The sequence below is a fragment of the Coturnix japonica genome, chromosome Z (genome assembly GCF_054131305.1).
Source record: "Coturnix japonica strain WE chromosome Z, WE-NBRP24, whole genome shotgun sequence".
NCBI lineage: Eukaryota > Metazoa > Chordata > Aves > Galliformes > Phasianidae > Coturnix > Coturnix japonica.
The window spans coordinates 72,930,996-72,951,670 of NC_140702.1; the positions used below are offsets into that span (position 1 = coordinate 72,930,996).

General features: G+C 41.6%; 1 protein-coding gene across 8 annotated transcripts in view; it reads right to left on the reverse strand.

Moving 5' to 3' along the window:
• ST8SIA5 (ST8 alpha-N-acetyl-neuraminide alpha-2,8-sialyltransferase 5) overlaps positions 1-20,675 on the reverse strand; it is a 49,501-nt gene continuing 28,826 nt past the window's right edge. For 4 of the 8 annotated variants that reach the window (XM_032441485.2, XM_015887196.3, XM_015887193.3 and 1 more), the window contains exons 3-9: positions 19,841-19,948; positions 14,071-14,163; positions 12,686-12,772; positions 9,851-9,995; positions 9,017-9,129; positions 6,617-6,709; positions 1-5,589 (exon numbers count right to left, since the gene is read on the reverse strand). In XM_032441485.2, the coding sequence (XP_032297376.1) occupies positions 5,121-5,589; positions 6,617-6,709; positions 9,017-9,129; positions 9,851-9,995; positions 12,686-12,772; positions 14,071-14,163; positions 19,841-19,948 (1,108 nt within the window). In that variant the 3' untranslated portion in view covers positions 1-5,120. The remainder of the gene's footprint in view (positions 5,590-6,616; positions 6,710-9,016; positions 9,130-9,850; positions 9,996-12,685; positions 12,773-14,070; positions 14,164-19,840; positions 19,949-20,675) is intronic. The other 4 variants (XM_085528206.1, XM_085528203.1, XM_085528205.1 and 1 more) reach the window with 1 other exon arrangement.

Consider the following 20,675-nt stretch of genomic DNA (forward strand, 5'->3'; position numbering starts at 1 on the left):
TTTCCCATAAAACTGTTAAAGAGGTTTATTCAATAGAGTCAAATCATCTTTCAAACACAGTGATACAGACAAAAGAAAGTACCCTGATTACTGCTTTAGTTATGGCTTACATCAATTGATAGGCTTCCTACTACAACCATATTACAGCTACAGAAAGAAGCAAGGATTACAGGGTGGCAGACGGAAAGAAAAGAAAGGTGAGTCAATGGGCACGATGGCTTTAACATCAGCATGAAATTACCATGGCTCTGCTTGGGTCTGTCCACCCCCGCCGTCACCACCATACAGAAATAACAATTATGGAACAAGCTTTATTTTTGCATCAGCCTGACCTCCCTCAGCATGAAGATGCCATTTTGATCCAGCAGTTCTGGGCAACAACGACCATCTCCATACGCTGTAGGGAGCAATGAGATGCCTATTTCAGTATCCTGGTGCATCTTAAAGCGCACAGTTTCAGGTAGAACGTTTCAAGAACCAGCCAACACTTTGATCTTGTTGGCTCAGCCTGTCACTATTTTACATTCTAACACATTTTACAGTGGTTAGTAGGGTTAAAAACACACAGCAACTCACCCAAAGGTCAAACACTGAGAACATTTATGGCTTCTAAAGGGAAAGTCGTAGAATCATAGAATCATTATAATTCAAAAAGACCTCTAAGATCATCTAGTCCAACCACAAGTCAGACGTACCAGTAACATATTTACAGCTTTCAATCCTTGAAATGCTGAGGTGTATTTATCTTTCTTTAGGCTTCCCGCTACAGCCCAAACCCTCATTGCTGATGTTTCTCATGCTCAGGCTTTAAGGAACATGGGAGGTGCTCAAGCCTGGGATTCAGGCTCCCTCACCCCAATGAGTATGTTTGGATTTTCCTTAAGATTCATTACAAAAGCACTTGAGTACAATTGCCAACGATTTGGGATACCATGCAGATATCACAGCAGCCTCACCCACATTAGACGGGAGGACAGTAAGACATAGAAGTGTAATAGTGCATGGTGGTGGGTTGGAAATGAGGGTTGCAGGCTTGACTCACAAGCATTGGACCCGTTGTTTTCCTACTGAAGCCAAATGAACGCTTTGTACTGGCCTCACTGGGAATCCCACCTTCAACACAATTGTATCACAGGCAAATTACACGCTGGCATTTCAAAGAAAGCAGAAGAACCCCTCTTCTCTCACGGCATGTGATTCGCACACACACAGCAGGATGCAGGGGCTCACTGTGGTTTGGTTCATTTACACGACCGTGATGAAATGTTTTGCATATTTGAATTGGAAAGGATGGAAAGTGCAGGAATCTGGAAGGGAGAGTGACGCTCACGGCACCTGGGCTTCCAGATTTTGTTCTTCACACTAACCATTAAAAACACAGTATTGCTACTGCACTGTATCTACGACAGATAAAAAACATATTTGAAAACAAGAGAGTAAGAAACAAGGGCTGCTCCCCCTGCACACAGCCTGCAGGTTGGCTGTGATCTATTCCAAACTTACCATGAATTTCACTGGATTTTGGTAAAGGCCCTCAGTGTAAGTACTGACTCTTTTATTCCTCGGCTCATTCCAGAATTTCCCAGTGACTTTGGCCTTTAGGGATTGCTGATTTTTGACAGTGTTTCCTTCTCAGCATAGGCGCGAAAGCTCCAAAGCTCACTGCATGCTTGGGTACCAACCAAACAGGAGGATCCCTTCCAACCTCTGTCACTATTTGTTCTGCCCATAAACTGAGAGCAAGCAGCTGAAGTATTTTGATTAAGCCTTCTTTTCCCCTTGATGACAGCACTGGTGGGTGGGCCCATAAGCTCCACTATTGCCCTATCAAAGAGGAGCAGGCCCAGCCATGATTTTCTGACTGAATTTGCATTGTCAGTGTATGAAGATCTCAGGAACTTCTTAAGAGATTCCCATAAATAATATCAGAAGCTGGTGATTAATCCCCAGTATTTTAATTTTCTCTCTCCCTGCCTCAGAATTCATCTTCTCAGCAAGACAGCTGGGCTTGCCATCTGAGCTCAGGATGAGAGATAACGGCTTTATTCATTGACTTGTGCATGGCTGAGACCTCTGGGGGCACCATCCCCACCTTCAGACTGGACACCAGCAGGAATGTGGTTTTTCCAGTGCCTAATGCAAAGCAAGAAGGCCGAGAACAATCTGAAAGCTTCCAAATTGCTCACAAAAACGCTGTCACTTTGCAATTATTTTTTGAGCAACACCTGAAAAACAGATCAGAAAGCAAACATGTTGCAGCATGCACTTCCTTTCAAGGACTATTATATATATATTTCTGTAAGAGTCTTTCTAGCTTGCAAATCACTCCCTAAATCTCATCTAATAAAGAGTCATAGAATAATGAAAGTTGGAAAAGACCTTCAAGATCATCTAGTCCAACGTCTACATGCCACCAATACCACCAATAATTCCCCACTAACCATGTACTTTAGTACCACATCTAAACAATTCTTTGACATTGGATCAATTTGGACATTTACTCCATCACCTCCCTGGGCAGCCCATTCCAGAACCTGACTGACAGCTCTAACAGAGAGAAAATTTTTCTTAATATCCAAACCTAAATGTCCCTTAGCACAACTTGAGGCCATTCCCTCCAGTCCTATCACTAAACATCGCTAATATATACCTATGTACATCTCCAGAGACATGGTTGGGTTTGTTTCTGCAATACCTATACAAATAAAATACCTACCAGCTGGAATGGGAGCTCTTTTAAGATGAAAGTTGCAGGACTGGGCCTTTGGTGCATATGTGCAAGTAGCCCGCATGTGCATTTTAAAATCATTAAAAATATATAGTAGTTATAGACCTATAATCCATCAAAATCTAAACACAGTAAAACTGCACTTATACAGTGTAGCCTCGGTGAATTTACATTGCTAATTTATCTGAAGCAAACAAAGGGAAGAAAATGTCTGTGTCCCTGCAATTAGAGGTTGCTGTAATTACAGCTTCGCTTATCCTTTTGCCTGACCAAAAAGTCCAGAAGAAATTTTGCAACCAAACAGGGGGATTTGCTCCATTTCTTTCCAACATGCTGATGCTTCTCAAATGCCTTCCCATCTTTCTGAAGTACCTCTTGCAATAGATCAGACTCCTTTTGCTCGCTTCAATCAATATAGCGAAGAAAAACTCTTACCAAAGAGTGTATCCCCAGCAAAGCAGCAGCAAAGCAAACCAAGTCACCACCAGGCCCTCACTCGGGCAGAAGTGAGGTCCACAGGTGCTGGCTTCATTATGATAAAGCTCAACACACAGCAAGATGCCCAGCCCACGGGTCATGCTGCTCTCTACATAGCACTTCTGTTACAGCACTTCGTTATCAAAGCCCTTTGCACATTAATTTACAAAACACACCCAAGACAAAGACCTCTTTTGCTTATTAAATCTAGGAAACCATTTCACATGTAGGTTCATTCTGGGTGTACTGTGATACAGTTCACCAACACACAGCTCTAAGACCAAAAGCACAAGACAAATGCACAAAGCTTAACCACAAATCCTTTGCCTACCCCTGGATGGCACTTACCGAGCTCTGACACTTCAACAGAGAAATGGGTTGTTTTTAAACTAATTAGACCTCTGAAGCCTGGTGCAAAAGAAATTCAGACTCCTGCACACCATCCAGGTCAATGCTGTATGGTCAGCAGGGACTTCTGGAATGGCGACTGCTGTGCTTCGCTTCCTTTACACCCTTTTAAATGTCAGAGCTGTCAGCACAGCACAGAGGCTTTAAAAGTAGCTTTGTGTGCACACGCGTAACAAAATCAAATACAGTTCTGATTGGAACACAGCCCTCAGAGAGGACAAGCACTTTAAATTCAAAATCTCTGCAGTCTGGACGAGACAACAGCACTGCACAGCAGCCCAAGTGCTTCACACTAAACACGTGCATCTGTCCTACACCAGGGTTTTGCCAAGGTAACTTGCATCAGGTAGAAAACCAAGCTTGGTATGACTAAGTTACATTGGCAACACTTCAAAGAATACATCAGCCCTTTAATTATCCTAGTAACATTCTCAGCACAAACAAATGCCGCATTCAGACATCATAATTCAAGCCATTAATAACTTCACTGTCTTTTAACTTCATTTCCTGCAGGTATTTATCACAGACATCTGAAAATATTTGATTCAAGCTGTACAACAGTGGATCAACACTCGAATACTCCTACAAAAGTCTTTAATAAAACAGAGGAGAAAGTCCTTTTCCATCTAATGCTGCGATAATTGAATCAAAAATGAACTCAGAAAGTCTAACTAGGGTAACCTTCTCACTATTCAATCCAAGGAAAGCTTAAAGAATTGGGAAGGTCTCCAATCTGAAGCTGATGGTCACTGTCGAAGAAAGCAGACACTGCACATGTATTAGCAAAAAGGAAAAGATTGCAGTGGGAAAGAAAATGTTACCAGCAGAGTAGGCCAGGCATGATATGAGAAGAAAGAAGCTCTAGAACAACCATACACCATGGTCAGCACAGTGACCTGTTACTGCAAATGGGAGTTCTCTTCTATCCCAGCTGAAAGATTTCATAAGGTGACCTTGTTTATTCCTGTCTCTCCTATCTGCTGTTTTTCAACAATACTTTGTGACGTTACTGAACAATGACCTCAAGTTACACAGCTGCCCTTAAAACTACAAAGCAAAGAGTATTTTCAAAAACCCAAATGCCAGAGAACAGTGCTTTCAGTAAAAGCTGACAGTGCCCCACAGCACTCAACTCAAAAGCCTATGTAAAGCCATACAGTCTATGCTGAAACTCTCCATCCCCAATTCTCCTTAAAAGCTTGGTGATCTAATCCATGGTGAAATGACAGTTATATTTATGTGCTCTGTATATTTCTAAATCTATTGGAGATGTGCTTCTCATCCAACCTGCTTCCCAGGGCAGTGCACACCTCAGGACAGAGGAGTTTTGTTTCACCCACACTGCTATGGACCCGACTCTGCTAGCAGGAAGGATGCTGGTCACATAGATCCTATGGGATGCAATGCCTCAAGGAAATTTATATCAAACAACTATTGCATAATCTCAGGGTGTACACAGGCATCGAGTTCCTGATGCACTTTTGCACCAGAGGAAGAAGTGCCCTTGTCAACAGCAGCCGCAGGTTCCGGTGTGAACCCGCAGGATCCCCTTGCTGTGCATGTGCAGAAAGTTGAAGATTTCCGAGGGCATTGCATGAAAACCAGGGCGAGGCTTCACATTGTCATAGTAGTGGTGAGTTATAAAAATCCCTGAGGGGTTCATGGGGAAGGCCCAGAAGCCAAAGAGGTGGACCTCTTCGCAGAGCTCCAGGGCAGCAGTCACCAGGATGAGTCCCGTGCTGATCCGCTTGGCCCGCACCCCTTGGCCCAGCCAGTAGCGTGAGACGTTGATGAGATACTGGGGGTGAAAGTAGTACACAGCTTGCTGGGACTCGAAGTCATCCAGGACATACTTGACCCTGATGGAGACATCCGTGTTGCGTGTGTTGTAGAAGGCCGGCAGCAGCACGGAGGCATTCTCATAAACCTGGAGCACGTCATAGAAAGGCTTCCTCCACTTCTCCAGCTTATGAAACCTAAAGGGGAAAGGATGCAGGTGATATTCAGATCAGTACGGATCAGTTTGAACACACCAGGCTTTTATGACAAAAAATTCTGAGGCAGAGGTAACTGAGATATGTCTCAACTGATGAAGAGAATACATTTAGATCTGTAGCCAAATTGTCAGGGCAGGGCAAAGAGATGGGGGATATTAAAAAAAAACACATTCTCCCCTCTGTTTACAATGCATTTTGACAACGTTGTCATTGAACACTTTGATAATGTCTCATTTCTTTGTGATGATAAATTTTTTCAGCTGTGTAACTCACTATGCAGAACAGGACGTTACAGAAAAATGGCAAAAAGCAGAGCAAAAACACTTCCACAATGCCTAACTGTAATATTTAAAAGAAAACCCAAAGGCAAGCACATGGTTTTATGTTGCTCAATAAACGAAACACGTGAACAAGGAAGGACAACAGAATCAGCCCCATGGTCCCAAACCCGTCAGCAAGGTGGTTCTAAATTGAAATAGAATTGAAATTCCTCGGTCAATCCTGGTATTTAAATAGTATTTTGTTTTAAATCTGCTGATGTGTATTACTTTACTTAAGCTCTCAGGGTGGGATCCAGTCACTTCCAACCTAATGAGACCAAGACATCCACCTGGGGCTTGCAGCACAGTGTGGGATGGCTTTACCATTGTGTTCTGTTTAGCCTTCAGCTTCCCACTCCCTACTATCAGTGTGCAGGTTTAAATGCTGAGCACCTTTCTTTAAGTTATTACTGTTTCCACACACTGAATCATTTAAATTCAGAATGAAACAGAGGTTTTCAAGAAACATGGAGATGTATCACTGGGGGCAAGATGAGGATGGGTTGATGGTTGGACTTGATGGTTTTAGTGGTCTTTTTGAAACTTAATGGCTCTGCAACTCAGTAAGTTTTATAGTCTCAGTTCTAAGTAATATAGGAATAAAAATTCCCTTTAACAGCTGGAATTTGGTTAAAGATACATTTGAAAAATGGATAGGAGATGGAAACACAAAGCGCAGAGACAACCTCTCAGTAATGATGCTGGGATTGACAGTCACAACGTCCGTCTTCACCCCGACATCTGCTAAGTACTTCTCAGAGATGGGAGGCAAATTGCATCTGTAAGGGAAAGAAATCAGTAAGAAAGTTAAAAACAATTCCTTGTACCTTTCCAGCACTAGAAAGTAGAATTGATTCAAGCTCTTCCCCTAGTCTGTTGCAGCTGTCCCATTTTCACAGAGGTAGCCGATGTTCCTCCATTCTGATCTCTAACAGCAGTTTGGCTATTTACTTTGGTGATTAAAGAGCAGAACTGGGACAAAGCCCCCAGGATGATCACCCTCTACAACCAAAGATTCCCTCAGTAACAGCTTTGTTGTATTCCATAATTAATATACAAACTGTATCTTTAATGTTGTGATTTATTTTATACTCTACAGAATATAGGGGAAATGCTCTACAAGAAAGACATGAGCCCAGTTTCTAATTAATCCAAAATAACCTGCTCCCCTCCCTTTTCCCTTTCAGGCAGCTCCCAGCACTGTGTAAGAGCACACATTCTTTTTCAGCTGTCTTACACTCAATTACTCTCAATACGTCTGACGATCAGGGCTGAATACCAGAAAACCATGACAGAATTCAGCATAAGCAACACTAAGCATTTTCACAATGTTACAGTGCAGTTGCCAGCTCTAAAAACATATTTTCTCCTTCGCTTGATAGCAGAGAAATGGACAAAAATCCCTCAAAGTCCTTCTCAGGTTCAGGAAACTTCAATATTTTTTGAAGAGTCAACTCAAAGCAAGTTTGATTTTTTTGAAAGTGATAATTTGGATTTGGGAATCTTGGAGGTCTTTTTCAAGCTTAATGATTCTTTGATACTGTGTTCTGCAAAGCTTTATCTCGTCTTACAAAATTCAGAGCATCCCTCAGGACACGCTGAAGTTACTGAAACACAACTCACACCAGCTTCACTTCCACTGGAAACTCTGCTTACAAAGTAAATTCTACAGCTCCAAAAATTCACCCCTTCAGAGGACAATCACATCCCAGCCTGCACTCCACAGATCTCCACTCTTGCCAGTAGATGGAGATAGACCATAACAACTGGTGAATGCAACTGCTGTGTGTGCATTTTGCGCTGTAGCTCACCGCTGGCAAAATCTGCTTTACAGAAAAATATTGTTTGCATCCTGCTGACCCTGACAATACAATGACTTTCCCAGGTGTCTTGGAGGTTCAGTGGAACGGCAGCAATGCTCCACAGGCAGTTTATGACATTTTGTTAGTGACAACGATGGTTGTCCTTAAGTGGCTTTATGTGTCATTCTGGTCACAGGTGTTTTGAAGATGGCAAACCGGGTGGTGTTTTTTCACATACATATTGTTGTACTTATTCACATTTCATTTCTACTCAAATCTCTGACAAATTCCAAACACCAAAAGCAATCCAGTTCCAATTCCTATGTTGTGCACTAGCCTGTTCTTTTTATCTGGGTGTGATCCAGGAAAGAGGTTAAGAAGGGACCTACACTGAAAGTTCTTATGCAAAAGGGATGATATTTGCTGCTCACATTTCCACTTCCACTCAATAGTTTGTCACCTTTAGGCAGAACATGTGCCTTCATTTCAACCACAATGCGATACAACACAGAGGAAAGGAACCAGCTGCACCTCTTTAATGTGTGCACTGTACAACAGCCCTTTAAACTGAAGGCAATTATGTGAAACCTAAATTCTTTCACTGATTAAAATTAGGACAATGGATTAATGTAGGGTCTAGGGCCTGTACATCATCATTCTTCATTTGATGTCAAGTTTAGAATGCCACGACTTGCATCTAGACTAACTTTTGATGGTATGAAGCTGGAGAAAGTCGCTGATTTAAGAACACTTATTTTAAGCTTACAAAAATGTACCCAAAGTCAGAAAATGGGCCAAAAGAAGTCAAATTATTTTCTTTTCTATAAAGCAGGTCATGGATCCATGAACTAGCTGTCATGTGCCATGACCCAGACAGACAGCTTAGCAGGATGCAGAGAGGGATTAGACATGCTTAAGAATAATAAAAGTAACCCTCCTTCATATTAAGGATGATGAAAATACATGAGACATTGTGCCTGTGCAAATGTTCATGCAAGGATAAATCTACAACCTGAGTAACGGGGCAAGATGAACAAGGATGTCAAATGCTGCCAGTAAGTTACTGTCCTCGTGGAGGTAGAAAGAAATAACGCCTTGAATCTTAAGTTTAAAACAAATATTATACAGGGAAGTTTTCTTTAAAATACCACCATGTTGTGCAATAAACAGATTTGACTTGGTCAGTTTGTAAACCCAGAGTTCCCACTTGAGAGGGAATAGCTCTGCAATCCTTCACGTGCCAGTAAAACAGGACACAAAGGAACAAACACACAAAGTCTGTACCGAAACACGAAGTCTGCGCTGTCGATCTCTCGGCCACACCTGCTGTTCTTCAGGATCCCCCCATTCCCAACCACCGCACACTTCTTGAACTGGGAGCGGTGGTATGGCATATCCTGCAACATCAGAGAAAGCAGGTTAAACTCCTCAAGCAGAAAAAGACTTTTTCTATATTTTTTATTATTTTTTTTTTCCTTTTTCTGATTTACACACGGGAGCATGAACCATAAGCCTACAGCACGCAAGATGCTTATGTCCTTTGGAGAAGTCTGAAGATCCCAGAGCAGATGGTGAAGCCCAGGAGGTCTCTCTAAACCAGCACATTACAGCTATTCATCAGAACGGAGCCCAAATTTTAGTGTTTGCTACACTAACTGTACCAATAGCATTAATTAATAATCATTAGCTTTTATAACACTGCTGCTGTAGAAGCCAGAATGAGTGACAGCCCCATCTCAGAAAGCAGAATAGAGCCATTATGGTACTACACCCAACAAATATGTACGGACAAGTTTAGCTAAGCACAAGAGTGTTCTTTTTTGTACAGATATATTTTATCAGTAATTTCATGCAAACTACAGAGAGATGTGATAATAGCATAACATTTCGAGGTTATTATCTCCAGGGTTTTTCCACACTGTTCACTGCCCTACATTAGGCAGGGCTTTGAGCACCTGATGGAGCTGTGGGTGCCCCTGTGCACTGCATGGAGTTGGACCTGATAGCCATTAAGGACCCCTTCCAACTCAAATGATTCCATGATTCTAAATGTGACCTCAGCATATGATGTAATTAAGCAAATAGAATGAAGTTAGTTTTGTAGATGGACAGATGCACCTTTGGAAACATCTTGAAGATTTCTTGGTTGATGTGGAAGATCCCACTGGTATCCACTTCGTACTTCAGCTTAGTGCCCAAGGGAGTGTTTTTCTGAGTGGTGAACAAGAAGGCAGGAGCATTGCAACACCTCGACAACGTAGATCTGTAACATGGAAAAGAGAGAAATGAGATCTAGGAGCTAATAGCGTGTTTTAGGATTTGCAGTTACTATTACTGCTAACAAGGCATTTTGAATGAAAAAAAAAACACCTCTTTTTAACAATATGGGGGATAAAATTGTAGTTTGCTGGATTCTCCTTTAGAAAATTACAGGTTCAGAGAAATCCACAAGCAAACTGATCTTCTCCACATCCCCAAGCTGAGTTTATGCCACCTATATCCCATGGAAACCATTCTCATTAATTAGTCCCTTTCTGAGTTAGAGGGCTGCCATCCTTTGCAAATTATTCACTCGTCACTGGGCAGGAAATACGGGGGTTAAAGTCTTCATGCGGGGATGAATCTCAAACAAATGTCCAACATCTTCTTTGTCACTGGTACAAAAGAGCAGATATTCCAAAGTAAACAAACATGGCCTTGAAATCTTAAAAATGGGATTCGTGTTCTGGAAGAAAATTCAAGTTTAATATGAAATGTAAATAGGAAAAGTAGTTCTCCAAATAAGGGTCCATTCCCTAATGCTTTTCTCCTTTTCCTGGAGGAACTGAAAGCCATGACTTAACCTAACGCCAGTTTGTTTCAGTTAATGCATCTTGTCTTTTTAATGAAAAATACATGTAATGGTCAACACATGTGAAGTCAAAGCCAAATGGCCATATTAGGTACCTGGTCTCCAGGATAAGTGACCTCATTAGGAGCTGAAAGACAAAGTCACTCTGTTCTGTGGGTTTTATTACAGGAATTGGAAAGGAAATATGGAATAATGCAAACATTTCAATGATGTCCAGTTACTGTCATATACCCGCCTGAAGCAGAATGATATCATATAATAATTGGAAAAAGGCAGCAGCTGAGTCTGTATGACTCAATGAGTAATTCCAAATAATGAAATCATTATCTAATTAAATGCAGGTAGTCATACTGAACTGTGATATTTGAGATATGAGAATGCTCTTCATTAGTTCTGCATTAAGGAATTGGAAGAGATCACGTAGAATCACATAGAATCACAAGGTTGGAAAGGATCTACAAGATCATCCAATCCAGCCATCCTCCCATTACCGTTGCTGCCACAAGCGCTAAACCACATCTCATAGCTCCTCATCCAGATGCCTCTTGAACACCAACAAGGATGGTGACTCCACCACCTCCCTGGGCAGCCATTCCAGTGCCTGACTCTGAGAGAAAAGGAACAGTCCAGAAGGAGGAGGAATGTAGATAGAGTAGATGTTCTCTCCTCCAACAGCCTACTAGTTTTCTAGAGGCACATTCCCTAAGGGAAACGTCTGACAGCTGATGGAGAGTGACCATCCAGAAATTGTTTTCTTTAGATTTTCTCCTTCTGAACTGCTAAGTATCTCAAAGGAATCCGTAAGATAAAAGGCTCTAATTGTGCCTAGCTCTTTTCTTGGTCATAATGGGCTTTGATAACTGCCCATCAGATACTTTATAGAAAAAGATATACATTAGAAACACATTTGTGGAGCTCACATCAGAAAAAAAGTGCTAGAAGTCTGTGACTAACAATTAGTTATTTTAAAAGATGTTAGTGACTAACTCAGCACATGCATTCTCACGTTCTCTCATTAATTCATATCAGTTTTTTCCTGTAATCATGAAAGAGAATTTGGGATAAATTTGTAGGTCCTTATCCTAAATAACAGCTCTGAACCACACCAGTGACTTACAGAATTAAGCAGCTTATATTCTGCTTTGAAATCACAGAATCATAGAATGGCTTTGGTTAACAGGGACCCCAGGGACCATCACAGGCAGGGCCACCAACCTCCACATTTAATAGCAGCCCAGGCTGCCCAGGGCCCAATCCAAGCTGGCCTTGAACACCTCAAGGGATGGGGCATCCACAGCCTCTCTGGCAGCCTGTTCCAGCACCTCACCAGTCTCTCTGTAAAGAACTTCCCTCTGACGTCTAATCTAAACCCACCCCTCTAGAGTTAAATAATGTGTTTTCTCTAGACACATCCAAACATGGCCTTTGAATGTATGAATACACAACATTCAAGTATTTTTGGGGCTTAATTCTACTATTGCTTTAACAATCTCAGTTTCACAAACTGTCTTGAAAGGACCATGGAGGGCCTTCAGCAAAGAGGAGGTCACATGAAGACAGGCAAAGAAGGGTGACAGAAACAAACTGCAGAGGTCTCCAAAAACCAGAAGTAACATTTGAAGATAGTTGAGAAGCAATGGCTGAGAAGCCATTAAAGATAATAAACGAGAAACAAGGTCTTGTGGTACTTAATACACCACAAAAAATCTAGGTCTAGTGTTTCGGAAGCCAAATTCATAGTGTCACCATGTTGCATTACCAGAGAGTTAAGCTGATGGATTACACATAGCTTTTACTTCTTTGTTCTAGGCCACTTCTGCTCAAATCATACCTGGAAACATCTTTTCCATACCAAATTCCCTGTCTTAGTTGGAAAGACTACCCCATATTCCTGAAGAGCTCTCTTTCACCCTGGCTGATAAACTTTTTATACTTTTCTGAAGTGTATAAAATGTCCATATTTATTCAGAAGGATGGTTCTCCAGAAGTTACAGTGTTATAATGCTTCTGCAATCCATACTGAATGTCTGGCATCTCCATAGGAAGCTAAACTCAGACTAAAGTAAATCTTGCACAGCCCCATCACTGTGGAGCATTCTTACTTGAATATGTTGGCTTCTGTGACATTCATCTCCCATTTGCACATCTGTAGGCTCTTCCACCTGTCAAATAATTCAGTTTGTTTCACCCTAAAAGATAAAAAGAAAGAAAAACAGAATTCACTTTATGACATGGGATTTGCCTCCTTCAACATGGCAAACAAGTCAATCTATTCAGTGCAAAACTCATCTTTTAAATTATTTTTTCCTCATTAGAGATAGCAACACTAAGCCTTGTACACACAGGTACTGGTGGAGCACATCAGATGTCTTAGAATTCTTCAAGGCTGATAGGCCTTAATAAGTTCTCTGCAGGTTTGAGGGCTTTGAATGTTCTAATAAAGCAAAGGCTTTTAAGATAATTATATATTTAAAGTGAGTAGCACTTAGGATTTCCCAGGCTGTGGAAGCTACAGGAAGGAATTAGGTCATATTGTACTTTCTGTAGCCCCCCAGAGCATATTAACTTGGAAATCTTCTATTACCGTGTGGGCTGACTTAGGAAACAGAGTACAGAAGAAAGAAACGTATCAGAAGAACTGAGCACTAACGAAAGAGCTCGGTGTCAAATGCCTATCAGAGAGTAAGGCTGACTTGATCCCACTGAGCAGGAGCCTACTATCTTTTGTGTACCACTGGAAAAGATGAAAAGAAAAAGTCTCTGTGCCATCTGATAAGTATGCAGAAGAGTGGTTCAAAGCTCACCATCTTCAGCAGAACACTGGCAGAAGTATCACATTCTCACCCCTTCCATTTATTTTTAAGCATTGCATGTCAGCAGGCAGTGCAAAGTTGCTACCCTTGTATCCTTCATCCAGTACCAAATGCAGAAGGCAAGGACATAACCTACATTCTATTGAGCACGAAGTCAGTGAGGGAGAGATGCTGAAAATTCATACAGACCTGGAGCAGGAATCCAGTTCAGCAATCTTGACTGCTTAAAGCTCTGCACTCGTACAGCTGCACTTTCAGCTGAGACTATCAGTTCATGGAATTAATAAACCTTGTAGATGAGGTGACTACAGCATGATTTTAGATATACTAAGGGACTAGGCATAATGTGTGCACCTAAAGTCACTGTCAGCTGAAAATGTGGAAGGTCAATGAAAAAACATCCCACTTTATTTTGTGCCATCAGTCCCACGGGCAACCTGTATGTTTTGACTGACTCCATCTATCTGGCTTTATGGGTATGTCCCATTCAACTCATTAGTTTGCTAGTACATATGTGGGACCAGAGGAGACAAAATGCAGCAGAATATAGATTTTCTATTATTATTATTTTACTGGTAGGATCCCCTGCATCTTACACCCTTGACAACTCTATCATAAGTTACCATTTTCATCCTGTCTGGAAAGCAACCTTCTTAGCAAACATCCACACTTACATAGACAAAACCTTCACTGCAATGATGTCCTGTCGCAATTCCAGGCATTTGGTGGAGTTGTATTCCAGTGGACCTTCATAAAACTCGAAATACCTGAAGAATAACAGAAACAAAGACTATTGATAAGCCTTAGGCTAGGTTAATTATCTCACATGTCAACAGAAGTTGTGCTTTAAGTTGTATTCAGTGCTTTAAGTTGTTGTTTGTGATGTGAGACTACAACATCTGGCTCAAAGGCAGCTATTACTCCCAGCAAAACACAGATATCATTGCTGATCGTAGAACAGCCACCCATGCCCAGCCCTTTAGAGATTCAAATGCTCTTTTGTGATGTTCAAGAGGCAGTACTCAGCAGTTTCCATTTAGCTAACTCAAACTCAACGCAACTGAGCTTCTCCTTGGGTTTTACATTATCGATATATTCAGAGGAGAAGGGGAGCTGGGATTTTCTTCTCAAAATGTCTGAGATGGTTTTGAGAACAACAGAATTCGGACGTTCAGACATATCAGATCTGACAATTCTAATCCTAATTAAAATCTGACAGAAATATTGACTTTTTTGGTCACATTCCTCCATTTCAACCATCAGTCTGTAGAAGAGGAGAAAGAAGAGACAGTGACAGGAACTCAGTTGTAGGGGCCAGAGAAAGTCTAGGCTGGCCACTGAATTCTATGAGACCATACTGAAATTACAAAAAAATGATATAGGGTTTAAGCCAAGGTCTCTGTCTCTTTCACTCCATCATTGTAAGTCTGTGCTAAAACCCAAAACCTAAGAACAACACATATCCATACCACAGTCACGAGTATTATGAAGTACAACTGGATGACCTGGGGAAGGAGTATTGCAACAGAAGCCAGATGAAGCCATTCTGATGAATCCTTCAAAAACCTCAAATTCAAAACCCTGTAACTACAATGTGTCCTCTGAATTTTCAATTAAAAAAAAAAAAAAAAGAAAAAAAAAGTACTATATTCCTGTGAGAGCTTTATTTAAAACATCATTGGTAATGTAATATTCTGGCGTGGTGACATTTGAAGAATAAATCAAAGATCGTGTTTGACCTGAATTTCTATTCAGTTCCCAATGTAAAATCGTTTGAGATGCTCAAGAGGGAACAGAGAAGTAAGAAAACCTTGTTATTTTAGTGACGAGTGCTCACACTGCCCAGGGCAACCACTGGAAGAGAGCATGCCCAAAAAACATCTCCAGGAAGCTCCACGAGGGCCTCCTAATGCCAGAAGTATCTCAAGGCATTCTGAATTTTGCCTTTTAAGTAAATATTGATATTGATATTGATAAATATTGACTTGATAAACAAGTCCAGATATTGACTTGATAAACCCAGGGAGAGAGAAAACCACAAAAGGGAGAAAGGGACTATGGTCTGTGAGTGGAGAAAGCCCAAAGCTGTCCATAGAAACCTGCCACCAGCTGTGGACATCTCTAACTTATCAAAAACTGCTTGAAGTGAGTCCTTCAGCCCTTCCAAAGGATTTCACCACTTAAACTTTGCCCAGTCCCAAACCAACCTCTGTGATTCAGTGAAGGAAAGAATCCTTGAGACCAAGAGGAAGGACCCCACACCGAGAAAAGGCAGGAGTAGAACTCCAAAAATTCTTGATAAGGAAGTGTACTGATTACTGTCAAGAATTGCAGAATCATATAGTCACCAAGGTTGGAAAAGACCTCCAAGATCATGTAGTCCACATACTGTCAGCATTGCTCCACTAAACCCAGTCCCTCAGTACCACAGCTATGTGTTTCTTGAACGCTTCCAGGGACAGTGAAAGAAATACAACAGCCCAACAATCTTTTAATTTAATTTTAAATGTGACAATGCTGAAGTAGTCTCATTTACTTTTCAAAGCAACAAACACATTTTTATGAGTTCTGCAGAGGAAACAATGAATTTGAAGTGTTGCATAACTAGTGATTAACCTGAGAAAAGACTTCTTCAGCTCCCAGAAAGAGGATGGAAGTCATCAGCACGACTGGTCTCCCACCAAAGTCCCTGGGCTCTCTTTCTTACTCAGTTATCCACCTGGACAGTCTTTATTGAAGATCAGATAAAAACTCATGAAGCAGCAACACATTTGCAAGTTACTCAGTTTAACTACAGGTCGGTGAGCCTCACCTCTGTGCCTGGGAAGATCTTGGAGCAGATCCTCCTAAAAGCAAAGCTAAGGCACATATGAGACAAAGACGTGATTTAAGACATCCAGCATGGCTTCACCAAGGGAAGATCGTGCCTGACCAGTCTGGTGTCCTTCTGTGTTGGAGTGATGGCTTTGGTGGACAGGGAAAGAGGCATCTCACTGAGCTGGCAAGCGAGCGGCAGATGTGACTCCCAAGCACACACAGCTCACACTTGTGTCTTTGATCATCTGCAGCTGGGCTGCTCCAGCTTTCATTGGAAGTCAGCTTTGCTTTGTTGTGCTGCATGAATTAAACAGCCTGAGACATGTCTTCAAGTGACATTTGGATCAAGGCATGGATTCTTCTGATACATTGCGCAGAGGTTTTAAAATACAATTGAATGTCCCTGTTGGGTATGTTTTAAACAAGACTGTTTTCCCTCACAAAAACCTCCTTCCCATTTTGCTCTTTCCCGCAGGGATGGTTCTGCACTGCTCATGGTGAGACTGCAAGAGAGCAGAGCAATGTGTGAAGGTTTCCACCTGTCCTTGCAGGAAAAACAAAGATCTTTCCAAAAATACACATTGTCCAGAGACTAAGAAATGGGAGCAAATACAGGCCAGTGAGCTCTCTTTTATCGATGCCACTTTTGAAGTCTTCAATTTTTTAACAAACTGCTGTTAGGTTGTTTTAATCAATCCCATTCCTATCACTTTGATTGAAACAAGCCACTGATGCTGTTAGCCACAGGGCCACCTGAGAGGCATAACAAAACACAAGTCAACGCTTACACAGCAAACACATAACCATGGGAAATCTACCCACAGCTAACACTCATTGCACCACACAACGACCCAAATTCATGGCATCACTCTTTATCTCCTGGGAATGGTTCCATGTAGCTCAAAGAAGTATCTAAATGCCCTGGGATGAAAGGCCTCGTTGGTCCGCCTGGTTACTATGGGGCAGTAGAGCTGCCTGCAACTGAAGTAGGGCTCATTTTGGAATTCCAATTGCAAGCTACACTTAACTTCATACATTACTTAATGTCTGAATCAGTTGCTCCTCAAATCAAACAGCACGGTGTTCTTCACTTCTGTGCTATCTGACCCTTCTTGAGCAATCTGTCTCCGCTATTCATTGGTTCTGACGTAGCCCCTACTCTTACAAAGTCTGTCTGTCTTGAAATTCCAATGAAATTATTTGCTCAATATGCCTTCTGCTTTGGAATCTCTTTATTTGCATCTAATAAATCCCTCACAGAATGAGTAATGAGTTAATGTCTCAGCACTATACATTAAATCACATCACTAAAAGATAAAGAGTTGTTATAAAACACACATGGATCGATACCAGGCATGTATGAATAAACATGTACCTATATGCATGAAATACGTGAATGATAGAAGCCAATGAAAGCAGTATCTATTTTGATAACTACTGTCTGCAAAGAAGGAGAGAATAACACACAGTGAAGCACAGAGCCATGCAATGAGAGGTGTTTACTGTGAGCATGCTGACACGTAATTAGTTTTGTACTCTTTAGACATCTCTCTGGAGATCCATAAATACATACAAGTAAAATCAGGCTGGGAAAATTCACTCTGCAAGTTTTCTTTCTGATAGAAAGAATTATTCATTAGATGAAGGCTTGCTTTCAGATGATACCAACAGTTTGATGTTGGGTGTTATACTAGGCCTCTCAGGAGATGTCTGGTGGTAACTCAGTAAGAAAGGTGATCAAAGGTAAACAGCAAACAGCCGATGACACAGCTCTGCAGTTATTCACCATGCAGCCTCACCTCCATATCCACACAGCTCTATTTTACTTTCCTGTATGCCTCACTCTCAGACAGTAGACAAATAGGTAATGTCTGCAATGCATTTATGTGCAATGTATGTCACAGCCAGACCCACTCTGAACCTGAAATCACACCTTTCATCTCCACACTTATTAACACTATACTGACTTTGAAATTTACCTATTTCTATTGATATTACCTTCATAGAATCATAGAATCACAGAACTATTTGATTTGGAAGTGACCTTTAAAGGCCACCTGGTCCAACTCCCCTGCAATGAACAGGGGAATTCATACCTAGCTCATGCAATTAGATCCTGTTCATATTAAAAAAAAACACATTCTCCTCCTGAACCTCCTCCCTGCTGAAGGGGCTGAACAGATTGAGAATGGCACTGTTGTTCATCCAATATCATATGTATTCTGCAGTCAAGGGTTTTGGTTCTCCATCCCACATGCGGTGATGGTTCAATTGTCTCTGCCAAGTTGCACTTGGAGGAGGAAATCTATATTCATTCCATTCCTTCAGGAAGATATCTGTCTTTGTGCCACATTCAGTTTTCTTTTATGTGGCTTGATCAAAGACTTTGAACCTACAGACTGTAGATGCACTCACTAAAAATGCAACAAAAGTAGAGGCAGGCAGATGGATCCATACATAAATACAGAAAGAATTAACCATTTTCCTCTGGGTCTGAGCTAAGTGCTGCTGAGAGGCCGATTCTTTCCACAACACTTCCTTAATGAGTGACAACAGCAGGGATGCAGATCCCATTGCATGAGAGCCATGCAGGAACTGCAGCATTGCTGTGGTTTGGCGAGACAGGTGATTTTTGGCAGCTCAGTCGCTGTACTTCCTCTGGCTGTTGAAATGCTATCAGCTGAGCAGCTGTGGTGGTGAGCGGTTACCAAAATATACTGCAGTGGTATTTCACACACAATACCTAATTTAGGCAGGAAGAGTTTTATTTCCGTAGTTACTTAATGCAAGCTTCTTCTAAGAGAGTATTTTTTTTCTTTAACTTACAGTGTTTCAGAAGTTTCCCTGCTATTTATTCAACTCAATGCTACACAAGATTCAGGTTACTTAACTTGAATCTTCAAGTCCATATGAACTGGGAGGTAGGGGCCTTTTCCTATGACTGATGCTGTAGGAACACATCCCACACATCAGCCCCACACCTGGAGCCAGTGATAGCCATAGAGCTCCCCATGACAACTGCAGTGTCTTACCTACGCACACGGCCTTTCATGGCCCTTTATAAACATGTCAGTCTGAAGAATCCTACTGTAAATTAATAGAAGTGCAACAGTCAACAGTGCATCAGCACTTCTTAAATCATCTTCAGTATAGTAAATATAAAGGAAATATTCTGGTCTTTGCCTTGACAGACCATGTTTCCACTATGAAGCACATGGAAGGATTTCAAATTAAACTGTGTTTCTTAGAATGAGTATTCTAGTTACTATAAAGTAAAGCCACGGGCCTGATTTTCTATTATTGCTGGGACGCTCCACTTCCCAACCAAGTTCACTTTCCCATACTTCCCTGTATACTGACTAATGGCCATGATGAAGAAATGGGGAAAAGGAGAGGAAAAGGAGAGACACAAATGTCACCATCCTGCAAATCAAAAGGGTGCTTATGGCATATTCTAAATGGCCCCAAAGCCTGGCTGGGCCAGCAAAGCACCCCCAGCATCTTCTGTGATGTGTGAACAGCATCAAGCAGACAAATCAAACTGTAAATCTGTTCACATAGCCTGTGCTCACACTTCTTGTTCATACACAGAGCAAGAGATGCAGTCATCCCCTCCGGTGCCAGTACCTGGTGCCTGTGTCACTGCCACTCTTCACTGCTCCGTCATCCGTGAAATTAAAGGTGCCGGTCCAATTGGCCAATTCCTCTCCATTCTGCCAGCTAAACTGCAGCCCTCTAGCAAGAAAACGAGGCAGTTGGTGTTTGATACCATTCATTAAGTTAACTCTATCAGCACAAGTTCTCACGTCCTTTTTCTTAAGACAGAAATGTGGCTATGACACAAACATCATCAGAAACAATAAAAAGATACCGAGAGCCACAATTCGTTATCGTAGTAGTGCAGACCATTAATTTTCACTTCCAATAGACTCTACAGGACATTGTATGAAAAAAAAAACCCACCAGTCACCCCAACCAAGCAAACTGGAGGGCCAGAGCTCTGAACAACACGTGGATGCATGAAGCACAGTGGAAAATTCAGTCCCACAATACAAAAAGCTGCAGACTGATGTGGAAAACTCCAGAGTCAAAGAAATAAACCCTCCAAACTTCAGTTTCACATCTACTGTAGCTGTTAATTGTGGTGGGTGCTGGGTCCCACCTCTAACTTGCTGGCCAAGCCACCAGAGGACCTAGCGTTGTTTACAATAGTCGTCACACCATATTGCTGCTTCTGCCTTTTTGATGTGTTTTAAGCAGATGCAAATCATCACATCCATCACAACTCCCAGTTTTCCAAACTCAAATCCCAGAATGCTTGCATTCCTTAGATTTCAGCTGGAGTTGGATCTGGATGGGCTTTAAGATTCCTCCCAGCTCTGAGGTTCTGTGACTCTGTGAATAACCTATCGTGCAATCCTGACAGCACAAGTCAAATCCTTCCCATAGCTCAGAAGTCAAC